The 15,318-nt window shown below is 42.8% G+C and overlaps 1 protein-coding gene across 1 annotated transcript; it reads left to right on the top strand.

Annotated features, from left to right (window-relative positions):
* The first annotated feature begins 596 nt into the window (after positions 1 to 596).
* On the top strand, positions 597 to 13,976 carry mcm3 (minichromosome maintenance complex component 3). Its single transcript, XM_074685941.1, has 17 exons — positions 597 to 856; positions 1,145 to 1,257; positions 1,485 to 1,693; positions 1,807 to 1,937; positions 2,033 to 2,271; positions 2,357 to 2,465; positions 2,570 to 2,723; positions 2,848 to 2,979; positions 4,712 to 4,920; positions 5,645 to 5,819; positions 10,617 to 10,743; positions 10,852 to 11,002; positions 11,129 to 11,269; positions 11,352 to 11,461; positions 11,579 to 11,652; positions 11,785 to 11,884; positions 13,400 to 13,976. Exons 1-17 carry the CDS (start codon positions 782 to 784, stop codon positions 13,596 to 13,598), a joined length of 2,448 nt encoding a protein of 815 aa, XP_074542042.1. The 5' UTR covers positions 597 to 781; the 3' UTR covers positions 13,599 to 13,976.
* The last annotated feature ends 1,342 nt before the right edge of the window (positions 13,977 to 15,318 follow it).

Genomic DNA, 15,318 nt, shown 5'->3' on the forward strand with positions numbered 1-15,318 from the left:
TTTGACATTATATCTCATTACTTACGCTCACATCATTTTGATATGTGCGATATCTTTTCCACTCACCCTTCCTTGAATTTCGACCATCTACGTCGTGAATTAGGCTTTTTATCTCAAAATCTCATCTTTTTACTTCTAATTTAGGCTTTTGACTCACATTTTTGACTTGTCATCATACAATTTCAACTATCATATAAATCAATTTTCATCTCATAAATTAGACTTTTTATTGCATAATTTTGGGTACCTTATTTTATAATTTATTTTTTTTACAGTGAATGAAAAAAAACTTTGAAAAAATAAAACAAAAACAAAAACAAAAAAAATCTTTAAACTGCTTTAAACAAATCTCTTCACTGATGGCTTTGTGAAAATGCGGTTGTTAACCATATTTGGACACCACGGCAGTATCATTCTAGAGGTAAACAAGAAGTCTAAAAATGTCGCCGTCTCGTGGTTATAGTGTCTTATTACAACTCATTTCAGGCATCCAGTTTCCTGGTTTTAAGCCCGCCCAATGCTCCTCAGTTTTCGCGCGAGTTTTTGATAAAGGCGGGGCATCGTGATGTCAGGTTGGACGCCATTGGATTGTTCTTTGGTTTCCCGCCGACTATGCAAAGGCAATGTGTGAATTAGACCAATCGTGTGTTACGCTCTATCCTACACAGCACGTAGTGGCGCGAAAACTCCTCATTTGCGACGCCGGTTGTTGTACAGCTCACACGACCGCAGACTGTCCGGTATTTGAGCAGTTTTAAGGTAAATAAAGAACCACTTTACGATGGCAACCGACGTCGTAGACGACCAGGAGATGAGAGAGGCCCAGAGGGATTACCTGGACTTTCTGGACGATGACGTGAGTCTGAAATTCGCTTCGCTGAGTTAGAATGTAGTGGGGTGCACTGAGAAACCACGCGGTCAATACAAAAGAACTGCAGGTTTTCAGCTTTTAGAATAAAGGTGCACACAAGTACCAGATATTGATGTTAAAGTACTTGTTTTTTTTACGAAGCTTAAATCATCAGCTGCATGTTTGTGGAGCTCACGGTGTTAGATCTAATTAGAGGTGCAACGCTTCTCTTTTTTAGTTTCACAACCAGAAATGTCCGAACCAAATAGTCCTGTCTCTTGTTAATTTACGCAGCAAGATCAGGGTGTGTACCAAAGCAAAGTCCGGGACATGATCAGTGAAAATAAAGCCCGACTCATCGTCAACATCAACGACCTGAGGAGACGCAACGAAGCCCGGGCTGCAAAGTAAGGAAAACACAGCTTGAAGTGTGAAAACCTGGTCCAAGACTAGCTGGCTCCTATTTCACCTTTGGTTTCTGGAACAAACTATTTTTGTGGCACGTATTGTTTAAAGTTAATTTGATGATATAAAAAACTGCGAAAACACCACTTGGTCACTTAAACCCATTGTAACTTTCAGAGTGATTTCATAAAAAGGTTTGGTGTGTAATGCTTTTCTTTTTTTCTTCCAGACTCATGAGTAATGCATTCGTTGAGCTGCTCGCCTTTCAGCGGGCCCTGAAGGATCTTGTGGCCTCAGTGGATGCCACCTATGCAAAGCAGTTTGAGGAGTTCTTCATCGGCCTGGAGGGAAGCTTTGGCACCAGGCACGTCACCCCAAGAACTCTGACGTCCCGTCTGTTGGGCAGCATGGTGTGCGTGGAGGGCATAATCACAAAGTGTGGGTTGAATTATTCGATTTCTGTATTAAAAAAAAGAAATATCGGCTTGATTTAAATCTCTTTCCTGAAATGATTATATGTATTCAATTTCTCCCCGAACATTGTCCTCCAGGCTCTCTGGTGCGCCCAAAAGTGGTGCGTAGCGTCCACTACTGCCCAGCCACCAAGAAGACGATGGAGCGGAAGTACACAGACATGACCTCATTGGATGCTTTCCCCTCCAGTGCCATCTATCCCACCAAGGTGAGCATCATTCTAACAGTTTGATTTTCCACTTAAGTGTCAGTCATTATCTTGTCATGTTTGAGCATGTGACTCATTTTCTCTCATCTCCACAGGATGAGGAGAACAACCCTCTGGAGACAGAGTTTGGCCTCTCCATCTACAAGGACCACCAAACCATTACAGTCCAGGAGATGCCAGAGAAAGCCCCTGCAGGTCAGCTGCCCCGCTCCGTGGACATCATTCTGGACAACGACCTGGTGGACGTGGTCAAACCTGGGGACAGAGTGCAGGCTGTTGGGACGTACCGCTGCCTCCCTGGAAAGAAGGGAGGGTTCACCTCTGGGACGTTCAGGTAAGAGAGGACCACACCAGTGCCTTGCCGAGTGTGTTCCCAGCTGGAGATGTCACGTTCACCCTCATGTGTGTTTTGTCTTCAGAACCATCATGATTGCTTGCCATGTCAAGCAGATGAGCAAAGAAGTGTCCCCCCATTTCTCTGCTGGGGATGTAGCCAAAATCAGGAACTTCAGCAAAACTCGCTCCAAGGTGAGACTCAGAACCCCAGGCTGTTGGATCCATCAAATTAAAGTTTCCCTACGCCCATTTGACCTAACATTAAAGTCCTTCTTCATTTTGTTATTGTTTTGAAGGATGTGTTTGAGCAGCTGTCACGATCCCTGGCTCCCAGTATCCACGGCCATGAGTACATTAAGAAGGCCATCCTGTGCATGCTGCTGGGTGGGGTAGAGAAGGTGCTAGAAAATGGGTCACGCATCAGAGGAGACATTAACATTCTCCTGATTGGTATTACAGCTTCTTATTAACCTCCTGTTTCAGATGGCATTAATTTTACTAATGTCAGTCTTGTTTTCCTGCTTGGAATGATTTGATTTGGGTTTCACTCTGATTCTTCATTCCTCTCCACCAGGTGATCCCTCTGTGGCAAAGTCCCAGCTGCTGCGATATGTCCTTCACACAGCACCCCGAGCCATCCCCACCACGGGCAGAGGCTCCTCTGGAGTTGGTCTGACCGCTGCAGTCACCACAGACCAGGAGACCGGTACGGTTTGCTCTTACAAATGTTTCAACATACCTGAGGTACACCTAGACCTGAATGATATATCAGTTGATTAGAGGGGTTTTTGGGACAATTAAAAAAGACTTTTTCTCCCCTGCTATTGCTCAACTTTTGTACTGTAGCAGACACCCAGCACCTTGACGGACAGGTGTTCCTTATCAGCAGCCAAAAGAGTTTAATATAAACTAGATCATTTATCAGCAAGCGTTTAAACCCATTTCCTTCAGCACTCTGTTTTTCTATCTGTCACTTTTCTGGAGTTTAAGATCTTTGACTGAAACATTTACGAAGCAAAGACCCTTCAGATTATTAATGATTGGATTGACGTGCGTAAAACCTGCTGCTCTTCAGAGATAATACTCTGATCATTTTTGGATTTAGATAGTGGAGAAGGACACATTAGTTCTTCTCAGGACACCCCCAGTTTACTCTATTTTGTGAGCCCACACTCAAATAGCATTATTTGCTTTTTAAGTTTTCTTATTAAACATGTATTGTGTTTTTACAAGTTAAATTTGCACATTTGTTTATTAAAATTACAGGATTAACAGGCTACAGCACAAACACAAATAAAACTAGACTGACACAAAGCGTTTTTTAAAGATTATTATTAAAGTAGAATAAAACTGACCAGTGGTTAAGTTGACTGGTCAATGATTAAGTTTAACCTGCCTGTAAGCTGACAGTGTAACTTGTTTTCTACGATTAACGTTAGCCAGTAGATGGCGGCGGTGGAACGTAGATGATTAATATTACCAATCTGTCATCAACACACCTCAGTGTTAACAAGTGTAACAAGCACATTTTCACTCATCTATTCAAATATTCACTTACAAGGCTAGTAGAAAGTGAAGTGAGCGGTGCGTAGCTAATGATGAGCTTACCGTCCATATGCACTAATGTGACTGACCTACCCAGGTGAGTTTTCAGGTGGATCCAGAATCTTTGATCCAGATCCCGCAGACGGTGCAGTCAGCACTCCTTTTGTTAGTGCTGTCCTCTTGGAAGTTTTTCTAACCAATGTCATGACAAATGGTCCAGCTGCAGGTCTGCCACCATTGTCTCAACCTAATGTACAAGTGATGCGGCGTGATGCTGCGAGGCACACACCGGATGTGTAAAGTGGTTACCATGAAAAAAGGAAGGAATCACCTTAGCTCGTCAGATGTTCACGAGTCAGTCAAGTCTGCACTCTTCTGAGCACAAGTCCAAGTCAGGTCCAGAGTCTCTGTGTGCGCCACTTAAGTGTGACTCTAGTCCCCGTCTCTGCTTCAAAGTTTTTACAACAGCTGAAACTTCAGTGTCAGGGGGGAAACAGGTTACTTGTGTGTTGCTTGTTGTCATTTGTAGTCATTGTTGTCTTAGAAAGAAATTGCATTTTTTGTGAAAATAAATATTATTTTTAGGCCATACCGCCCATCCCTAGGTACACCCGAGATCAACAAGGGCAGAAGGCAGATCATCTGCAATGACCTTAGTTATCTCAGGAATCAAGCTGCAAATGCAGAAGTGAGGCATCTGTAAAAACACCTGCAAGCTTAAACTGTGAAGGAGAAAACAAGTAGCCTGAACAAACGCGGCAAATGCAGTTCAGATACCCAAACCATACACAGAGAAATGCATGGCGTCAGCTGTGCCTGCTGGGCTGTAAAGGAGGTGAATTAGTGCCCCACCAACCATCACCACTCACCAAGCTCATCCATTTCTCCTCCAGGTGAGCGTCGTCTGGAGGCAGGAGCCATGGTTCTGGCTGACCGCGGTGTTGTATGCATTGATGAGTTTGACAAAATGTCTGACATGGATCGCACTGCCATCCACGAGGTGATGGAACAGGGCCGAGTGACCATCGCCAAGGCCGGTATCCACGCCCGCCTGAATGCCCGCTGCTCCGTGCTGGCGGCTGCTAACCCGGTCTACGGCAGGGTGAGTTTCTCCTGCTATGACGGGGGCGTCAGACTCATTTTCACTGAGGGCCACATCAGCATCATGGTTCCCCTCAAGGGGCCAGGTGTAACTGTCAGACAGGATAAAATGGAGCGAAGTGTAAATAAATGTCATGTAAAATAAACGACACTTCTGCCTCAAAACTTCACCCTCTGTGAAAGACTTTACAGTGCAGGCAGTTTCTTCAGACACAGCAAAGCTTGTTTTTGGTCGAGGCTTTCTGGAACACACCCTGCCGACGTAGATTGTTCTCTTTGACCACTGCTACAGCCCGCTTACACAAAGACATTCTGTTTTTCTTTTCTTCTTAAATCACAAACACGTATCAGCCTTCTCATCTTAAACCGCTTCAGCTGCATCAACTTTTCTCTTCCTGGACATTTTGGGATCAATGTTTTATTTCTCAATTCCACTCGTTCAGAAAATGGCACTGATATGAAAACACTGTGATCTAATGGAGGGATGCTGTCACTTTGCAGGTAACAGAATCAGTTGGGAAACGTTGTTTATGGTCAAATTCTTTTGAGTTATCTGTTATCAGAAAATCAAACCTTTTAAGCTTTCAGGGACCACATAAAATGGCGTAGCAGACCATGATAGGCCCACGGGCTGTCAGTTTGACACATGTGCTCTAAGAGATTGTTTTGTCTGTATCACATGTATGATAACAATCTCTCACTCATGTCACGTGTGTTTTTTGCAGTATGACCAGTACAAAACCCCGATGGAAAACATTGGCCTCCAGGACTCCCTGCTGTCGCGTTTTGACCTCCTGTTCATCGTGCTGGATCAGATGGACCCTGAGCAGGACCGGGAGATCTCTGAACACGTGCTGAGGATGCACCGCTACCGAGACCCCCGTGAGCAGGAGGGAGCAGGTTGGTGTTGTCATTAATAAAAATTATGACAAAACATGTTGGTCAACTTTCCATTTTGGTGCTAAAATACTTTACTTCTGATAGAACAGACGAGGGTAAGTTTTGTTTTCATTAACCAATGATGTCAGAAGAATGTTCATGGTAGACCATCAGACATTTAGAATCTGTGACGTTTACCCCTCTGTGTCTGATCTGTCACGTCACCGCCATTCATTCCTGCAAAGGGTGCTGGTGATCTGAGAGACAGTCAGTGAACAGGCTGTCCATCCTGTCTCTGTCACTGTGGGTGCATTTCTTTCTTTTTCTTTTGAAGCCAGAGATTGAAAATGGAGCCAAAGTATTGACAGAGTGTTCTGTTTATTCTGCTCTCTCTGTCAGGGCAGCTACACCACAGCTAACAGCTGACCATCACTCAATGATGCAAACATCAGGTTAACCCCTTTCTGTGTACATATCTCATGCTACAACATCCGGCTTCAAGTCAAGTGGGGCCTAAATATGTACAATTATTTCTTCCTAAATTTAGTTGGTGTGGCTTTTATTCAGAAATTACTGCAATTAGAAAAATAGAATTATTGAATAAAAGTGAAAATAATCTTCAACTCATTCCTCTGTCTGTAGTGATGGTCCTCTGACACCTGAGGCTCAGACACATATGCGGTAGCTCATGGGACACGTGTGGCAGCTGAGTGCTTCAAACGACAAAAAAATCACCTGATCAGTTTGGTTTGTGTGACTCACTTGATGGGATCGAGCGCACTCTGCCATGATACATATAAGGGATACAAACAGATTTGTGGAGTAAGAAACATGGTATACTATACTTTTGCCATTACTACAAGTATTACAACTGTAATTTATCATGACAAATTATTTGTGTATAGACTTCAGACCATGTAATCATTAGTATTAGTAAAGGAAAATGAAGTCCAAGTCCTAAATGATCCATGAACAAGTATCACATACTGATTGCACTTCATTTTATTGCCACTAGATGTCCTGCTCGAGGGCTATGTGTCAATAAAGCCTCCAGTAAAGAAACATGTTGTGAAAAAAAGCAGACAACACAACCAGGAGAAGTGACACTTTGCCCGGTTTCTCAGCGAGTCGGCGTAACTCTGGCAGAGAAAGCGATCCTGTGCCAAGATAGTTTCAGGAGCAATATCCAGCTCATTTTCAGTGTTTCTAAAGGGAACCTTTCCCTTGATTATCAGAAATTGAAATTAGTGAGTGTCTCAAATATATTCTGCATGTTACTGAGCAAAGCTCACTTCTGGGAGTGGATCTGTTTGGGAGTGTGTAGGTGGTAGAATTTCTTCTCATAGTGGGCGCAGCAAAAACGTTAAAGTACCGCTGCCTTTTTCTTCAGCAGTGGTTTCCAACCTTTTCCAACCCAGGGCCCACTTTTCAGTTCAAAGATGTTTGCGGTCCACCTGCCACCCTGTAAATACGGAGGCCACATACTGTGTTCTCAGAGCACTTTTTTATTGAAGATTCAGCATAAAGGGCTGAATCAGAATACAGGAGAAACATAGTGGAAGCTTCACAGCTGCTTATCAGCTTAAACAGGATGTGTAACATGTTGAAACACTTCAGTGTTTTCAAGCTGTCCGCACACACACACACACACACACACACACACACACTAATCATTCAAGGAGCTGTCCATCAGCACCACACAGATATCAGGAATGCTGAGCAAGAGGCTGTCTATAACAGGCTACTTAACAAATGATTCATCACTAACAGTGTCCTTCTACAGTGGAGAAATGCATTTTTATATAAAACAATATGAAGATGATGTAAATTCTGCTCAGGTCTAGCCAGATGAAACTTGAATTCAAGCAAAAGCAATAACATCAAGAAACAGAATAAACATAGCACTCTCACTTATGTTTTTTTCCCTTTGAATTAAAAACTGCAGTGGATCATGTTAAGATGTCATGCTGTTGGCGTTCGGCATACGAGCACAACCACAGCTGAAATATCAAAATAAGCCAAAACACATTCAGTTTCCCAGCATACTCCACTCCCAGCATATAAAGAGAGCGTGCGTCCCCGATGTATTTCTGCAGCTTATTGATGAAAAAATGCACAAGTTGTTTTAGTTTTGTTTTGAATCACGAGCCTGCAAAAACACCGAGGCCTGCAGACTGTAAAAAATTTGCATGTCACATTAGACCTCAGCAGAAGATTTTTTTCATACTAGCAAAAGAAATGACTGCAATGAAACAAAATTAAAACTTTTTTCTAAACCGGCTGAAGATTAGTCCAACAACAAGCCAACAGTGGGTGTACTCACCTGATGAGGTGGCTGTTGTTGCATGGCAGCAACCAGACGCTTGATGTCCGGCACAATGGATGAAAATTTCAGTTAAAGATCTGGCCCAACATTCAATTTGTTTCCGTTCTGAGTTTTTAATGCCATGAATGCAGAAAATCCTTAAATTGGCTCTGAGGGAAGACCAGCTTCAGCATGGCGTCACCAGAGAAATCCAGGAGACTGCTTTTCAGCGCTCAGGGCAGTGAGTAGGATGTTGTATTTGTGCCACCAGAAACTATATTCAAATTAAAATATTGAATTTGAAAAGCATGATGTGAAATGGATTTTAATGAAATGAAATTATTTTTTAAAATAAATTATTTCTTAAATTGTATTTTACCCATGAAAATTCAACTCTTTTTGTACTTTAAATGAAAAAAAAACACAGAAATCAATTTCAATTTACAATGGTGGATTACATTTTAAAATTCTATTTCAATTCTGATTGGTACGACCATAACATTATCTTGTGCCGGTCAGAGAGATTAATTGAGCACAGATTCTGTGGACGTGTCTGAATACAGCTAGACACAACACAGGAGATTCTGTGGACGTGTCTGAATACAGCTAGACACAACACAGGAGATTCTGTGGACGTGTCTGAATACAGCTAGACACAACACAGGAGATTCTGTGGACGTGTCTGAATACAGCTAGACACAACACAGGAGATTCTGTGGACGTGTCTGAATACAGCTAGACACAACACAGGAGATTCTGTGGACGTGTCTGAATACAGCTAGACACAACACAGGAGATTCTGTGGACGTGTCTGAATACAGCTAGACACAACACAGGAGAGTCTGTGGACATGTAGAGAGTCTGAATACAGCTAGACACAACACAGGAGATTCTGTGGACGTGTAGAGAGTCCGTGAATCTGTGCTCAATTACTCTCCCTGACGGGCACAAGATGACGTTATGTTTGTGCCGCTCTAAATTGAAATTGAATTGTAAAACTTTGTCTACCTTTTGTAAATTGAATTATATCTGTTTTTTTTATTTAAAGTATAAAATCAGATGAATTTTCATAGGTTAAGTACAATAAAAAAAAAAAATCATTTTCGGAACAATAAATTCCATTACACATCACCTCCATTGGCTTGGTTACAATCGGTCAATGTTTTGTCTCGAGGGAGTGTACATGGCTTCAAGGCACAGGTGCTATGAGACAGGTGACAAAGGTTCAGCTTTGTGCCTGTCCAAAAATTCCAGTGCTAAGTAATCTGCACTGTACTTTCTCCAACCTCTTAACCCTTTTTTGTTCGACAGTGAGGGTGTCATCTGTCTGTTTACCATCAGTCTCTTGTCTACCTTCCTTTAATTCTCCCTGTTGTTAGCCAGCTATTCATCTTTATAGTCTGGTTTCAGTCATCAGCATCAGAGGTAAACAAATCATGTGCAAGGCTTGATCAGCTGCTTTGTGGCTCAGAAGATAAAAAACTTAAGTTCCTATCTCTCGTTTGTTTGTCACTGTCTAATACTTAAAAGATAAACAAAACATTTTTGTGTAATATTTTTTATGTAATTCCCCCAACCCACACACATTGGAAAAATAATAAATCATACTATTTCTGAAACACCCACTTGCAATACCTTTGTGGCCCACAGGTTGGGAATCTATGCTGTACAGACCAGCAGGGACTAGGGCTGATGGTGTTTTTCCAGAATCAGGGTTACTTGAACCCTCGACCCTGATTTCAGTTAATGCAAGATTATCCCATTCTGAACTCTGTTTATTCTGTAAACATTTGTATAAATTAGAAAAAAGTCACTGAATTGGACATGCACAGATGAACAATTAAAGGGTATTTTTTATCAAACAATGGAGTTTAAACACACAGCAGCTAGAATGAAAATGTTCTGTGAAAAAAAAACAAATTTTCCCAAAGGAGGAGAGAATAAATCTTGTATTTCTTGCAAGAAAAGTAAGTTTTAATTCTGTGGAATGTAAAATAAAAAAAGGGTATGTGGAAAATAACTTTCGCCTTACGAGACAAACGGCTGACTCTGAATTCCTTTTGGGTACAAGCTGCTGGCTCAGTGCTTGTGTTTTCCTCCATGATGCCACAGTTCGGAGAGCGAATCCGACTGACAGCCCAATAGCAATTGTATTCTCTACATGTGTGGATCCAGCCAAGCTCAGTCCGTTCAGGGCAGTTTAATGTGGGTCAGAAGCTCCAAATGTTGCTTTGGATTATTTTTCCTTTAAATTGCCCAGCCCTGGCAGGACAGCCCAGCAGTGTTACATTTGGAGGAGCTGTGTCAGATCTCAACACTTGATGTTCCAAGCTCTGCCTGGCTATATGAATGAATGTAAAGAAAAAATCTTTCAAATGAAGTTACTAAGGTGAAAAGAAGTGTTGGATGTGATAAAAACTGACAAGTTTTTTTTTCCAAATAGCTGCAGAAACGAACTCTGGAGCAGGTGTTTTTCCTTGTGCGATATAAACTGTTCTCACTCTGTGCTTCAGCCATGACTCTGGGAGGTTCAGTGGACGTTTTGGCCACAGAAGATCCAGACGCAGTGGCAGAAGAGCAGGAGGAGCTGCAGATCTACGAGAAACACAACAACCTGCTGCATGGAAGCAAAAGAAAGAAGTAGGAAATGAAACCATCACAGCCCATCACAACCATCCAGAGAAATGCTTTCTGTCATCGTCGTCATGATGATGAAGAAATGTGGTGAAATTATTTTCTCTGCTTCAGGGAAAAGATTGTCAGCAAGGAGTTCATGAGGAAGTACATTCACATCGCCAAGGCTGTGACGCCCGTGCTGACGGAGGAGGCAGCCAAACACATCGCAGAGGAGTACTCCAGGCTGAGGAGCCAGGAGCAGATGGGAGCTGACCTCGCCAGGGTGAGGAGAAGGAAGCACATCCACATGAATCAAACCTCTTTGATTGGATGAGTGATATGTGGTGCATCCGTTTGGCTCTTGACTGTAGGTTGGTATTTATAACTAATCGGTGTCCTGTCTCCTAAGACGTCCCCAGTGACTGCCCGTACCCTGGAGACTATGATCCGTCTGTCCACAGCGCATGCTAAAGCCCGAATGAGCAAAGCTGTGGAGCTGGAGGACTCTGAGGTTGCTGTGGAGCTGGTTCAGTTCGCCTACTTCAAAAAGGTCAGCACAGGTTCCCCTGCTGAGCGTTCCTGCTGGGAAACTTAAGCAGAGCTTATTGTAAATTGTTCACTGTCCTTTGCAGGTTTTGGAGAAAGAGAGGAAACGTTCCAGAAAGGAGCAGGACTCCGGTTCAGAAGGAGACGAAGAGGAGGAGGAGTCCACTCAGCTGTCACAGAAAAGTGCAAGAAAGAGGTAAAAAAAAAAAAAATAACCCAACTGTTAGAGCAGTCGGGACTGATCGGATGGCATTTTAAACACGGTCACAAACATGTAACCCTAACCAAAAACATTAACCTGTGTGTCCTACAGGGGGCGACCTGGCTCCCAAGGCGGTGAGCCCTACAGTCCATATGACTTCAGCGAAAACCAGGACATCCCAGAGAGTAGGTGCTACTTCCCTGACCGTTGTGAACCACTGCAGTCAGATAAAAAGTGGAGTTGGTTTGAATCCATTTCAGGGGAATGAAGAGTTCACATTTCCTTATTTTACCCCCCCCCCCCCCCCCCCCCCATAGTTCAGTCTGGCACCCCAAAACCAGCCAAAGTACCACGGGAAGAAGAGGAGGCCATGGATGCCACGCCGCAGACAGGAAGCGCTGGGCTCTCTGCAGAAAGGTTAGTGAGGCGTTGACACAGATTACAGGGTCAGAGTGGGCAGTGCTCCATGCAGTACGTAGACTTCAGGGGCTGTTCCACCAGCAGGAACTACGGGGGGTTAACATAATAGTTGCACTGCAGTGGCAGACCAGCAGAGGGCAGTAAAATAAGAAAGGCTTTTCAGCAAATAAACTCTTTTATCAATTTTAATAAAAACAATTTTTAATAAATACAAAATAAATTAACATTAAAGTACCTGGAAGTTAAATACAAAGATCTAAAATTACAAATAGAAGATTTGAATGTATGTTTATCACACCTAAAAGAAAATACAATAAATAAGAAATCAAATTAGTCACATATATCGGTGAAGTTAGAAGTAGTGAATATTATCGATAATATTCGATAAGCTCAACTCCAGAGCTCAACTCCAGAGGTTCCTGGTTTGTTTTCTCTTCATCAGAACAGCAGGTCAAGTGTGCTTCAATCTATTTATTACAATATTTGTATTTAAAAAAAAAAATTGTATTTGAAATCAGCCGACTGTTAGCTTTTTAAGTTCTCAACAATGTTAATAAGAAGCAGGACTGTAATGATACCTGCCTCACAAAAGACAAACTCTAATTCTATACCTGGTTATTTGATCTACACGTATAAAAATGTTACTGAATTTAAGTCTGAAAAAAAAAGATGGCTGCGCTGGCGCCCCTAGCATTTGCCCATACTGCCTTTGCCACAGGCTGGCCCTGCTGTTGATTGAGGGCTTGGAGCAAACGACTTCATACCATTGTTGAATCCTGATCTGATGAGCAGGTATATATACAAATATCAAAGTAAACTAGGATGACTTCCTCTGTCTGAACAGCTGCAGTAACCTGGATCTCCACTGACAAGTTCAGCTGAAGGTCTCCAGTTTACAGGGTCACTCTTTAAACTGGAACACCAGGAGCTGACAGACACATTCACATCAGCAGGCTCAAAGGAGACCACTGATAAGGACAGGAATTGTTAAATGGGGTCACGCATGATTCAGAAATGTATATTTAAAGAAAGGCAACATGGTAAAATTTCTTTAACAACATTTATTGAATCAGTATTTGAGAGTTTACATTAATAACCTGAATATCACAGACACCAGTAGCACAGCTTGTTTTACGTCTTTTTTCTTACTCAACCAAACTGCTTTGAACCTGTTAGGGAGTAAGACAGAGTAAAACATTTCACAGGGGGAACGTCACTGAAAACATTTTGAGAACCACAGTGTTAGGAGGAGCTCAGCCAAGTTCATCACAGCTTGGGTGGGTGAAACATTTAGCTGTGTGTGTGTGTGCGTCTGCGTCTGTTTCCCTCTGACTGTCTGTGTGTCTCTGTGTGTGTTTGTTAAAGCCCCCCCCATCTCTAATATCTCTACTCAATGTTTCAGATTAATTCTTTCAGTCTGAAGGACTAGGATTATCTAATGTGTTGGGATGGAGCAGTGTTTCAGTCCATTAGCAGGTAAAGTTTGACTAATCATAAATCTGCCCCCCCCAGGATGAAGGAGTTCAAGTCGTCCCTGTTTGCCGTATTCCAGTCTGCTCACGCTCAGTCAGTGAAGATGCAGACCCTGATGGACAGCATCAACAAGGACCTCCAGAAGCCCTTCACAAAGCCCGAGGTGGGCTCAGCTCTGGCCCGCATGCAGGACGACAACCAGGTCATGGTGGCTGATGACATCATCTTCCTCATCTGAGAGCATTAACCTCTCAGACTCTGACAGAAACAGGTCTCTGGCCTGGTGTACATACTTGAGTTTCTGTTTCCAGCTCTCCTGCTGCATTTCTCTCTGCTGGATGGTTTTTACTCCTTGATGTTTGTGAGCTGAAGCACAGCGCTCCATGACGTGGATAGACCAACTCTCTGTCCTTTCTGCTCTCACCTGTTCAGTGGTTGTAATGAGTGATTCAGTGGGATGTAATCAGTTGGTGTAATGCATGAACAGCTCTGGTTTTATCAACTAGTTAATCCCAGTTTGTGTTGTCTGAATTTGTAAATAGAACCAGACGAGTATTTGAAGTTGTTGAACTGTATGAAAAATAAAAAAAAAGCTTATTATAAATTCTTTGTACTGCTTCTGCATTGGCCCAGACCTGCTTTTTCTCCGCACTACATCTACATCCACTCTGCTCCACGTCATGGACTCCAGTGAAGAGGTGTTGGTGTTTCAGGTGTGAGTGTGTGAGATTAAAGAATCTGACTTCAGAAATTTACAGAGGGGTGTGAAGATAAAACCATGCATCGTCTCCAGATTGAGCGCAGACAGCCTCCGCTCCCTTTCAAAACCAAACACACCAGCTCTCTACATCACGACTGACTCGTATCACATCACCTACCAAAGGCTGCACCCCGAGGTTGCCTCCAATCCTCCAGCCCAGCTCTAATACACTTCGCTGAGCAGAGGCTGACCATGTCTGGCTTTATGTGAAATTTCAGGGCGTGCCTAAAGTCACAATCATCGCTACAGGTAAACTCAAGCTGACTTCTTCTAAACACATGTCCAGCTGTTCACCTCAGTGATCAACAACCACCATCACAGTCAGGGTTGAATCCATGAATCTTTCGTGGGTCCCAGCAAACTCTTTTGGACAGATGTCAGGATAATTTTGGTTGTCAGGAATGCCCTGTAAATATTGGAAATCGTTTACAGGAGTCAGTGAAACCAGATAGCTGCTGCTCGTCTCCCGTTCAACCCAAGGGGCAACATGTAGTCAGTAAAAATGAAGCCTATGCTGAAGTGCTATGAGTCGCTGTTGGTCAAGAATCCGCTTGATGCTGGCTGCAGAAAGACTGGAAGTCATGTACACACCCAGCCATAAAAAAACACTTTTTCAGCATGAAAAGCATATCTACAGCCTAGTTCGGAAAACTGCTTGGGTTGAAAACGTTGACTTCACCATCCGCACACACTGTGAGGGGGGGTGAATTTTTTTCTAATATTTCCCTTTTGATTATATCCCCCATTAAATGTCTCTGCAATGTTGCACAAGATATGCAGTTTATTACACACTGTGACCTCATTTTAAACATGAATTATTTTATACAGTATATGGCTGTTACGTTCTGTTCACCTGTTCTAGCTGTTTTGCATACCCAAGTCAGTAAAGATTATTTTACATGAGGCACTTAACTGTCACAAAGCAGGTTATCAAATGCAAGTCGAGGAAACGTTTCCCCTAACTGCACTGAAATAGACTTAGATATTAAGTTACATGGATAGATAGAGAGCAAAATGGATGACTGTAAACCATTCTGTGTCAGGAACAGATGGGTGATGCGGCAAGCTATGCCTGTCATGGGCTGGGAGAGCTGCAGAGTCAGGGAAGCAGTCTTAGGAAAGAGGCCCACGGACATGAAAATAGTTTTGGAAAGATGAAAAAGCACAGAAAAAAAGTGTTATTGCTACGGATTCTTTA

The sequence above is a fragment of the Halichoeres trimaculatus genome, unplaced genomic scaffold (genome assembly GCF_033239565.1).
Source record: "Halichoeres trimaculatus isolate MK-OKI-2021-1 unplaced genomic scaffold, fHalTri1.1 fHalTri1_scaffold_13, whole genome shotgun sequence".
Lineage (NCBI taxonomy): Eukaryota > Metazoa > Chordata > Actinopteri > Labriformes > Labridae > Halichoeres > Halichoeres trimaculatus.

Excerpts from the sequence above, each read along its gene's own strand:
- mcm3 (XM_074685941.1), top strand. The coding sequence starts at position 782 with ATGGCAACCGACGTCGTAGACGACCAGGAGATGAGAGAGGCCCAGAGG. Across the intron at positions 11,003-11,128 it reads TGGGAGCTGACCTCGCCAGG|ACGTCCCCAGTGACTGCCCG; the intron begins GTGAGGAGAAGG and ends CTGTCTCCTAAG. Across the intron at positions 11,653-11,784 it reads AAACCAGGACATCCCAGAGA|TTCAGTCTGGCACCCCAAAA; the intron begins GTAGGTGCTACT and ends CCCCCCCCATAG.